General features: G+C 36.9%; 1 protein-coding gene across 1 annotated transcript in view; it reads left to right on the plus strand.

The window, feature by feature from the left end:
- Nucleotides 1-12105, plus strand: part of LOC138739233 (cysteine and histidine-rich domain-containing protein 1-like) — a 29364-nt gene that overhangs the window by 13359 nt on the left and 3900 nt on the right. Inside the window, exons 5-10 of the mRNA XM_069890876.1 lie at nt 2943-3046; nt 3805-3863; nt 4446-4516; nt 7061-7166; nt 9605-9724; nt 11873-11935. Of these exons, the coding sequence (XP_069746977.1) occupies nt 2943-3046; nt 3805-3863; nt 4446-4516; nt 7061-7166; nt 9605-9724; nt 11873-11935 (523 nt within the window). The remainder of the gene's footprint in view (nt 1-2942; nt 3047-3804; nt 3864-4445; nt 4517-7060; nt 7167-9604; nt 9725-11872; nt 11936-12105) is intronic.

The raw sequence follows: 12105 nt of genomic DNA on the forward strand, positions 1-12105 counted from the left end.
AGAAGTAAAGAAAAGAGTGCCAAGATTCAGGGAAATAGTTTTAAGACAGATTAGGAAATGTTTCTGGAGAGTCATGAATCTGTAGAATTCTCTGCCCAAGGAACTAGTAGAGGCTGCATTGTTAAATATATTTGAGACAGATTTTTTTTACATAGTAGGATAATTAAGGGTTATGGGTTAAGCATAGGTGAGTAGAGCTGACCTTGGTCTGATCACCTGTGATTTTGTTGAATGATAGCACAGACTGTGTTCATCATGGATCCCATCCATTTATATCTTACAAATCAGCCTACCTTGAAGGACCTTGTCAAATGCCATACAAAAGACCATGTAGACAACATCTATCACCCTGCCCTCATAGCCATCTTTGTCAACTCAAAAAAAAACCTCAAATATTTAAGATGTGACTTACCCACCACAAAGTCTTGTATGAACATGCCTTTCCAAATGTACGTACATCCTATTGTGAAGTATCTTATCCAACAGATCCCTACCACTGATGCAAGATAGGATCACTGAGCATACAATAATACAGCACAGCATATGCCTGTCAGCCCACAATCTTGTGCTGTTCTATGAAAACCTAATGCATGATCTACATAGGCATTCCCTCCCTCCCAATCCATAATCATCCATTTTTCATCTATCCATACGCCTATCTAAATGTCTCTATTGTATCAGCCTCTATTGTGCTACCCCGGCAGCACATTTCAGGTACCCACCTCTATGTGTGTGCATGTGTCGTCTTAACTTTCTGCCACTCATGTACTCTGATATTGCCTATTGCTGTGGGAAGAGGAGGGAATAGTGTCCTGCACATTGCTGTCCACTCCATTTATGCCCCCCATAATCTAATACAGCTATATTAAGTCACCTTTCATCTTCTATCACTCCAAAGAATACATTCTAGCTTCCTCAACCTCCTTTCTCTATTCCACACAGCATTCAGGTAAATCTCTACATCCTCTCTAATTAGCTTCCACATTCTTCTAATGAGGCATCCAGAGCTGAACATGATACTCTTCAGTGTGGACTAACCAGTTATTTAGAGCTACAATATTACCTTGCAGTTTTTGAACTCACATTCTTAATCACTATTAACTTGCGCATTTGCTTTAAGGGATTTACAGATTTGGGTCCCAAGATCTCTCTGTTCCTTCACACTGCTTTGCATTCTACCATTAATCTTGCACTCCATCTTTTGGTTTGATCCTTCAAAGGGTATCACTTCACACTTACCCAAATTGAACTCTGCCACTTCTCTTCTCAGCTCTGCATCTGGTCTATATCCCATTGTAACCTGTGACAACTTTCTACACTATCCATAACACCATAGTCATGTCATCTGAAAACTTACTGACCCATCCCTTCACTTCATTGTACAAATTATTTACAAAAATCGACTAAGAGTAGGTTGGATGGGGTGGGGGGAGGGTCACTGAGCATATACAACACATAGTCACTGACCTCAAGTCAGAATATTTCCATCTACCAAATAGCCTCTACTTTCTTGGATTATCTCTATTTCCCTTCCTGAGTAAAGATACAACTAGGCATTTTCCAGTCCTCTGAGACCTTGCCTGTTGCTAGTGATTACACTCACTGCACTGAGGCCAAAAAAAAAGTATACATCTTGATTTTAAATAAGAAGCCCCTTAAATTTGTCCTATATCTCCTTATTTGTGTATCACGCATTAGTTTAAACATCTAACGTCAAGTTCCCTCATGAGTTTTTATGTTTGAGTAAGGTCACCCCTCATTCTTCTAAACACAGACCTCTTTATAGAACAATGCTCTCATCCCAGTAATTTCCCAAAATATCCTTTTTATTGCCCCCAGTGATTTTTTTTTTAAATTTGGGTTAAAAAGACTAAAAGTGTACAGTATTCTAAGTGTGGCCTCACCAACACTCTGTATAACTCTGATATATCCTCCCTACTTTTAAACTCCATTTGCTTCACAATAAACTACTTGTTGGACCTACCTGCTAATTTTTGTGACCTCGGCATTAGACTGCCTTGTTCATTTTAACTTGATTTATTTGCCATTTCTTGATTCCTTTTCCCAAAGTGTATGGCCTTGCATTTTCCCATATTGAGTTTATTCCCATTGCTCTGGTTATATCATATTGCAGAATCATATTGTCCTCATGACATGCCCTTCCACTTATTTTCATATAATTTGCAAATTTGGAAACTTGTTTGCTCCTTCAGGTCATCAATTTACATCATAAACAAATGAGGATCCGGGTACTAACTAGTTTCATCCATCCATCCTGAGAAAAGACCCAGTCATACCAACTCTTTGTTTTCCTTAACTGCCAGTGTGTAATTCATGTGTTGGTCAGGAGTAATAATTGTACCTATTAGGTAACAAATTTTTTAAAAGTTCATTATATTTCCCAATTTTGCCAATGTTCACACTGCTGATAAATGCATGCATGTCTGTTAAAATAGGACAGAGTGGAGCTGTAAAACAAACTTGTAATTTGCAATATGCTAGAAATATTCTAATTTAGTGACTTGGATTTGAGGAAAATCGGGCAAATTTAAATGGTTTTTCGATACAATTCTTACTTTTTTCTTGTTTTAATATTGCTCTGATTATAACTTGCTCAATTTTTTCACTTGGATTTTCCTTTTTTCTTTTGACTTGGATGCTTTTACAGAATGGATCTTGTGTTTGTAGTAAAATCAATCCAATTTTCTTTAGCTGGCTGAGATTTGAGGATTGATAACTTAAGAAGACCTTGTTTTTACATGGAAAATTGTCATGCTAATGCATTTGCTAGCAGACAGAGCATTTGGAGAAAATTTTCTAGGGGATATTAATTTGGAAAATTTTGTGTAGGAGGGAAGTGACCTGGCCAGTTTTATAAACCTAAATTAAATCGAATTTTCTCAAAAAAGACTGCATTTACTTATCAACTATTTTTCTATTAGTCCAGATGCCCCTTTGGTAAAATTGGAACAAAAAGTTTCTCCAACATTGAAGAAAGCTCTAGAAAAATTAAAGATTCCTGCTGACAATGGACCAGAAAATAAAGGCAAGTCATTTTGGACACTATTAAAGCACAAAAAAAAATCCAAGTTGATAATCTATACTGACAGTTGAATGTGTGTGCCAATGGTTAGCAACAATGTTGGGGTAAGAGAAATTTTGAAAGAAAAATCATCATTTTCTACGCTTGTTAGCATAATGAAAAACACAGCTTTGAAAATGTTCTTTGCAATCATGTAATTAAACAGGAAAGGCTGGAGATGCTGTGATTGTAGTGTAATATGGAATATTAGGTGTTGATGTGGAGAGAGTTGAGGATAGTGAGTTCCAAGGGGTTGACATTAGAGTAGGGAAAGGGAGTGGAGAAGTTGAGATGGTTGATGTCTTGATAGTAGATGCCAATTCAGTCTGGCACTCTCAATCAGACAGTGTTAACATAGACTTTCCCTGTTTCTGTTAAACCCCCTTTCCTCTTCATTCCCTCTTCCCCCTTGCTTTTCAATATTTTTTTTTATTCTCCCACCCATATTCTCCCATGATCTCTTTCCTGTTTGCCTGTATTCCTCCCCTGCCCCTTCCTCTCTCCTCTCCTTCTCCACAATTTTTTATTCAGGTCCTTGCCTGATTTTTGCTCATATCTTGACAAAGGCCTGAAACTTTGGTTACCCTTTTATTCCAAGAAATGTGGTATGAACTGCTGAGTTTCTTCAGCACTTTTGTGTATTGAGCTTGTAATTTTCTTGCATTCTCTCTGGATGAGAAAAACTGTAGGTTTGTTATTCACATTTTTTTTTTCAAATATAGGACCAGATACAAAAGAAATAAAGATTGGAACCACATGTAAAAATGCAGGTTGTAATAAGGTAACAGTGATATTAAAAAATTTGTTGCAATTTTAGCATCTGTTAAGCTGATACTCAGCTTTTTTTTTATATGAAGCAGCTTTGAGAGGGCAGCATTTATGCCCACCTTTAATTACTCTCAAATTCCTGAGTTGGATTTGGAGGGCCAATATTGACCTCTAACTGGGTGGCAGGACATAACAGCAACTAGACCATGAGCATTGCCATTTTTAATGTTAATAGCATTGACTAATTTTTAAAAAACATTTTGATTATTGTTTTAATCTAGTGCTAGTTTTCCAAACACAAAGTAATAATTGTGGCAAAGTGATCTATATTTTTGCTTAACTTTTAAATTTTTATGAAAGTTTAATCATGCTTTGTAACAATTCAAAATCAAAAGGCATGTTTTTAATTACAGCAGTATTTTGAGAAATATTTATATGAATATACCCAGTTCTTTTGCTGTTTAGTTGGTAATGGAGAAATTAAAATTTCTAACAATTCAGTATGGGACCATTTTGAAGGGAAATGTTTTTGAACAAAGTTCAGTATGCATTTTTTTTTGTGTAAATGTAACTTTGTCCTTGATCATTCCTGAAGACCTTTCTAGATGCAAGCAACAATGAAGAGATTTGTGTTCATCACTCTGGAGTGCCAATTTTCCATGAAGGGTAAGTATGCTTAATTTTCATGAAGTTCCCTGCAAAATGCCACTTGAAAGTTTCATTTATTCTTTTGATTGATAGTGGAAGAAAATTAAGGGTAGGGGCTTGCATCAAACTTGTACTATTCTAAGGATAGTCTTTGAGGTGGCGGCATAGAAACAGGCCCTTCAATCTTGAGTCCACACACACTGTCAATCATCCATTTGTACTAATACAGTGTACTAGAGGAACTCAATGGGTCAAGCAGAATCAGTTCTGATCCCACTGACAGATACACCTACCCTTCCCTTGTCCACTCATCCCTCTCCATCATTCCTGGTGCATCTACTGCATTCAATGCTCCTGATGTGAACTCTACATCGCTGATACCAAATGCAGACTTGGGGATTATTTTGTAGATCACCTACACTTCATCTTTAGTGATAAACCTGAGATCCTGGTGGCATACCACTTCAACTTCCCTTCTCACTCTCACATATACTTGTTCCATTGCCGGAGTGAGGCCCAACACAAATTTGTGGACACCACCACATATTCCACTGGGCAGTCTAAAATCAGTGGTATGAATGTAGAATTTTCTAATTTCAGGTAATGAGAGACCCTTCTGCTCTTCCTTTTTTTCTTCTTCTTTCCCCCACCACATCCCATCCTTTGTTTCCATCGGGTCTCTCTTTAAAATTACCTTTTCTCCACATCAGATTCCAGCATTGGCAGCCTTTGTCTTCCAGTTGCCCACACCACCCTGAATAATTAATCTTTCCTCCATCTGACCCCTTTATTTTACTTTGCTCTCTCTTCCCCCCCCCCCTCCCCCCATTTGTCTGGCATTTGCCTGTCATATTTCACCTACTGCTCAATGTGGCAGGGGCCCCTGACATATCCTACCACCCTGTCCTGTTTACCTTGCTTCTGTCGTACTTTCTTACTTCTTGATGAAGAGCTTCAGCTGGAAATATCAACAATTTGTTTATTTCCTCTGCTTCAGCAGATTGTATTTGGCCACAGATTCCAGCATCTACAGACACTTATTGTATATGAATCCTTTTTAAAATTCCCTCACATTCCCATCAACCATTTGCCTCTCCCCTCTAAGGTTCTACCACTCACCTCCTCCTCCTCGATATGCTGGGTGCAATGTACAGTGGAAAATTTAACCTAATAACGTGCTCATTTTTGGGATGTGTAAGGAAATTGGAGCACCTGAGAAAATCCTGGAAGTCATGGTAAACCTGCGTACTTCACGCAAAGTACCTGAGGTCAGGATTAAACCCAGATTTCTGATACTATGAGATGGCAAGTTTGCAAGAAGCATCACTGTGCCCTCAATTCACTCACTAATGAGGTGCATGTGCCATTGTGTAGCACTGAATAATTTCAGATATGATGTCTTCATTTTGACCTATAAATTCTGATGAGTTTATCGGTGCCTGCTTAATCTAGAAACTGGCACATTTTCTACTGACAGGTGCCATAGAAAATTATGTACTGCTAAATGATGTACCTTTAATGCTTTGGTTTTGTTCATTGTGCATTTTATTACATAATCAGTGGCAAAGCTTCATAATCTATTTTTTTCTTTATCCTCTGCTGTTCCATTTTATTTGCAATGTTCCAGTTCTAACCTCTTAAGGATTGTTGATTTTAGTTGCTCCAGAGTCTTTGACCTGCTAAGGATCTAATATTAAATTCAAAAATGACTTGTGACTTTGTCTTTTCTCCTTCTCTCTCAGATACTCTTTAAAACATTCAATTTGAAAAATATTTGCTTGTGTTTTTCTATCTTCTTGTATGATTTTGTATCAAAATCTTGATTAAAATGTTTTGTGTTGAATATGCTGTATAAATACAAGTTGTTCCTGGCTGTGTCAGTGACTTTAATAGCCAATAAGAGGGGTTGTGAGGAGAGAGGAGAAAAACTGTTAAACATTATCGACTATTGTATGCTAGTCAATATCTTTCTTTAATTAATACATTGTAAATTAACACATTTAGCTTTAACTAATAGCTCCACTCAACTGGCATAAATAAGTTAATAGACCTTTCAGCTAAATGAGTCAGTGCAGAAATCGAGGCAACTAATCACGATTTTTATTATTTCCCATTCTCCTCCAATACCAACACTCATCTATACCCTGGGGAATTTTCCAAAGGCTTGCTCATTTACAATCTCATAGGCTTTTAGGATCTGGCAAGAAACCAGAGGAAATCCATGTGATAACAGGGAGATGGTTCAACTGCGCAAGCCAGAGATCAGGATTAAATCTGGGAAGGTGTGAGGTCATAGCACTATTGACTGACTGGCTTTCAGCTGTCCTTGTATTATTAAAGTATGAATCGCTCTAAGGCTGTCCCTACAAAAGAGATCAATTTTTGAGTGAGTGAGTAATGCTGATGTAAAGCAATCCCAAATTCTTGATATTTTAAGAGAAAACTTTGGAATTAGAGAATTACCATTCAAATTCAAGATTCCCAAGTGATATTTTGCTTTGCACTAAGTTTTTCCAATTCCTAATTTAAACATTCTCCGATTAATAATTTTATTTTCTCCAGAATGAAATACTGGAGCTGTTGCAAGAGAAAAACTTCAGATTTCAATTCTTTCCTGGCCCAAGCAGGGTGTACTCAAAGCAAGCATGTGTGGGTTAAAGCAGAAACAGTAAGTTGATTTTAATTCCTTTACAATGTAAAACTCCTGTGTAAGTGGGGAAGTACGTAAATCATTCTCCAGAGTCGTTCATTTAAAAAAATTATGACGGTTGTTACTCCAATAATTATAAAAATACAACTGATTTTGTGTAGAATTAGTGCACATTTTCCACTAAATTACATGTGAATAAGCAAAATATTTGAACAATGTAATTGTACTACATCTTCTAGCACCTGAAAATATTTTGGACAATGGGAAGTCCTCTCGGAAAACATGTAGGGAAAATGCTATTGTATTACTTTGCTCGTGTTAAACCAGATGAAGAAATGAAGCTTATTACAAAATGTACCATTAAGTAGCAGAGATTTTAGTTCTGCATTTCAGATTCTGTTAATCAGACAGTAGATAATAACAATATCACCATGGAAGATCACATTTAAATGATACAATATGATGAAATTTTAAATGGATCTTAAAATAATTTGTCTTCCTTGTTGACTTGTAATTTAATAGTCTTGATGTGTCAACTTAGAAGGAAAAATCATTATAGGCTTTTGCACAATTATTGGACAAGCATCAACACAAGCTAAGGTGAGGGTTTTGCTGGCAGTTATATATGAAACAGCTGGCATTTTTCAATGCAGGTGCAGTTAAGGTTTAGCAATCTCCAATTTATGCTACTGAAAATTTTGCAACTGGACATCATGGACTTAATATATTTTCCAAAACATACATTCTGAAAAATTGGTTCGTTTCCAGTCTCTTGTTAGATCTGGCATAGGATTCAAGAGCCCATTGGTATGGGGGGTGTCAAAGTGTAAAGAAAAATAATGTAATTTGCATTCTTGATTTACTATTTCACAAGATATAGGAGCAGAAGCAAGCCAGTCAGCCCACTGAGAGTGCCCTGCCATTTAATCATCCATTTTCCTACTCACCTCCACTACCTAGCCTTCTCCCCATAGCCTTTGATACTGTGGCTAATCAAGAACCTATCAATCTCTGCCTTAAATACACCCAATGACCTGGCCTCCGCAACTGCTTGTGGCAACAAATTCCACAGATTTACCACCTTCTGGCTGAAGGAATTCCACTGCATCTGTTCTAAGCAGACACCCTTCAACCTTGAAGCTGTGCCTTCTTGTCCTGGACTCTCCCACCATGGTAGTCAACCTTTCTACATCTACTCTGTCCACAACTTTCAACATTTAGTATGATTCAGTGTGATTTTCCTCCTACCACCCCCCACCCCCCCCTCATTCTCTTAAATTCCAATGAGTGCAGGCCAAGACCTGTCAATATGATCACCCTTTCATTCCTGCAACCTTCTCCAATGTCACAAATCCTTTCTTAAATGAGGAATCCAAAACTGCTCAGAATCCTCCCAAGTAAGGCCTGGTCCTCCTCCAAGTGAGGTCTCACCCTTGTGAAGCCTCAACATCACATCACTGACTCAACCTGCAAGTTCAGGCTGTCCTGTACAAGGACTCTCAGGTCTCTCTTCATCTGGATATTTTCAATTTTCTTCCCATTTTAAGAAATTATTCTGCTCGTTTATATTTTTCTACCAAAGTACGTGACTTTCCCGCGTTGTATTTTATTTGACACTTCTTTACCCATTCTGTCTCAGTCCTGCAGCCTTTGTGTTTCCTCTATGCTACCTGCTCCTCCACCTACTTTCATATCATCAGTAAACTTGGCAACAAGCCTATTTAATCCAAATCATTAATCTACAACATAAAAAGAATTTGACAGTATCTGCGGATGGCTAGCTCTGAATGATGGCTTGGTTTGATCATTCAAATTTCACATGGAATGGAGTTTGTAAACTTTCATTAATGGAGTTTTTAATGCAGATTTGCTGGTTGCATATTAATTTCGTTTCAGAGTCTGAACAATCGAAGAATGTTGTTGTAAATCTGATTAAATAAAAGAAACATTCAGAATATTATTAAAAGATGAATTTTTGAATTGTTGATGGCTTGGATGCCAAGATTTGCATCTTTCTATACTGTCCAGCTTTAAAATTAGACATCAAAAATAATCCCAAGGGCAAAGGAGATTATGATGAGGTTGGGGTTGGAGGTATTGAATTTTCAGCCAATTCCAACAAGTCACCCAACTTTGGCAAACTATTCTACCAGGTTGGGACATGAGGTGCACTGCTACTAGCATTGTTGAGTGATAGGTTCTATACAGTAGTTGTTTTGTCATTTTCATGTTGCATTTTTAGTAGCAGCACCGATCCAGCTAGAATGAACTTTATTGCAGGCCCCAAGCAACTTAGAAAATGTATTCCTTTTCGGTTCATAAGAGGTTTGTCAGAATTTTATAAGTGTATTGATTTTCATCATATGATTATTTGATTAAAAGTACCTGGTCCGGTTTCGATTTTGAATTAGTGTTGTTCCTTCATATATTTTAAGCAAACTCTTTTATTTTTACAGGGCAGTCAAGTCGTACCATGTCGCCATGACTGGCACCAAACTGGAGGACAAGTCACAATTACAATTTATGCCAAAAATTCTTTCCCAGAACATAGTTATGTTGAAGCTAACAGCATAGTGGTGTGTGCAATTGTATCTTTTCAATTTCTTGATTTTAAGTAAAGCTTTTTTTATGAATGAATATTGAGACAATTCATCACTTTTAATTTCTATACTATATTTGTAATGTTCACTAAATATATTCTCATTAACCCACCATTTCTGTATTCTATTGCAGCAGTAAAACTTGCCTTTAATTTTATTATACTAAAATTAAACTGGGAATCTGGAATAAAACAAATGCTAAAAATCGCAGGTCAGACACCATTGGAGAGAAGAAATAATAACATTTCATTTGAAGGGTTTTTTTTTTGCTTTTTATGGAATTTGCAAAATTTACTTTGGCTCAATTTGAAAGTTGTAATGATGGGAGAGTGAATACGTGCATGAAGAATAAGCCAGCATCATGACTTAGATCGAGCCCGACATTGTTGCAGCTAGGGGGGCAGGAAGAGAAGGCAAGCAGGAATACCAAATTTCCACCTGGTAGAAGATCTATGTAGCCCTGCAGCAGCTGGCAAATCCAGTTCTGACCATCACAATGGTCTCTTAAACAATTGTTCATAGATAAGTTAGGAGTTGGAATTCTGAGAAGAACCAGAAAGGACTTTGAATTGCCTTGTGTTTCTGTTGCTTGCCCTAGGGGTAATCAAAACAGCGGTTGATTTTGCATCCAGTATCTCTTTTGATGCAAGAAATCCTAAAATATCCAAGATGCAAGAAATCCTAAAATATCCAAAGGATTTAGTTTCCTACATGTTTCACAGCAGCATAATTGAAGCTAGAAATATAGTGAAAAGAAAAAAAATCAAAGCACAATTTCTTTTTAATCCTTTTGTAGATTATTGTAGGCTAAAATTATACTGGCACCAATTTGAAGTTTTAGATTGAAATTAGTGCAATAAGTATGAATTATATTGGAAGCCCTGTCTACACTTTTGCAAATGTGACTAACCTAGAATACCAACTTAATCAGCATGGGCGAGCTGAAGAGCCTTTTTCTTGCTGTATGACTTGAATAAAATATACCAAAGATTTTTTTAAAAATCAGGGAAACACTGATTTATACATAAATTGTGATTTATTTGGACTGCTCTTTTTAAGATTAGTTTGATTCCATCAGCGGAACTCTACCAATAATTTTTAAATCTTTTTCATTGATGTTCATATTAGCATTGACTGATTTTGTACATTCAGCCATCCTTGTGATATCTTTGTGTGTGTGTGTGTCTCACAATCCATCTCTTTCCTAACACCCTTATAAATGTCCCCTTCAACTGTTTATTCCAGTTGCAAACTGTTAATTAAATCTCCTATGGCAGCCCTTTTGGCCATTACATTATAGAGTATGACAACCTCTGCAAAGAAAAAAAAAATTGGTGCCTTTGTTGTTTGCCTGTTATAAATCTGTTTCCTTGGGACCTAATCCTTTTGTTACTAAACAATTTCTACTTCAGGTTCAAGTCCAGCAAGACTTTAAGGTGGGCAGTAGTGACACAAGTTCCTGCCATTGAATTTTTGTTGGGTTAACTCCATGCTTTTCCTTCTCAATGGGGGGGGTGGGTGGGTTGCTTTCCCTGTTTCTGAGCTGTTCCACTCTGCTCCTGCAGTGTCTGCCATAGGTGCTGGAATTGGACACCATACATGAGTAGAAAGAGTTGATCAATGTTTATCATGACTATTATAAAATCAGTGAAATTGCATATATAAAGGAAAAAAAGAAACTGGGAGAGGGGCCTGTAGGTGAAAGATGTATAGGACAGGTGTGAGAGCTATTGAGACAGGAAGAGAGAGAAACCATAATTGGTGAGGAGGGGATTTGGGAAAGAAAAGTTAGAAGTTTAAAAAAAAGTACAAAAGTCGGTAAAGAGGAAAGTCAATGTTCATACAGTTAAGTTTAAGACTGTCTGGAAGGAATGTTGTGTGTTGTTCCTCAAGTTTATGTTGACCCCTGCCCTGCATGTTTGGTGCTAAATTTGTCCTTTGGTAATCAGCAAATTGTTAATTGTTAGCTACATGTCTAGTTGGGCTCCTGATCGACAATTTACTGAAGGTTCATCAACTATTGCAGTATTAATGCATTCTCATTGCCCCTTTAAAAGTAAATTCTTTATAAATGAGTATATTCTACATTCTATACTACAGCTTAAATTTTTTTTGATATTACAGCTGAATATCCACATCTTATTTGAAAGGGATAAGAAATTTGAACAGCGATTGAACTTGTGGGGTGTAAGTACACATCTACAAAATTATTTTTGGGTTTCATTGACCTACTGATGCACCAATCTTTTGAAATGCCTCAGCTATTTTGTATAATTCATTTGGAGTTGACACTACCATAATTTCCTTTTGTAAAGTTGAGGGTTAATTCTTTTAGAGGTTAGTGCAACATATTATTC

This window comes from Narcine bancroftii, chromosome 7, assembly GCF_036971445.1.
Source record: "Narcine bancroftii isolate sNarBan1 chromosome 7, sNarBan1.hap1, whole genome shotgun sequence".
Classification (NCBI taxonomy): domain Eukaryota; kingdom Metazoa; phylum Chordata; class Chondrichthyes; order Torpediniformes; family Narcinidae; genus Narcine; species Narcine bancroftii.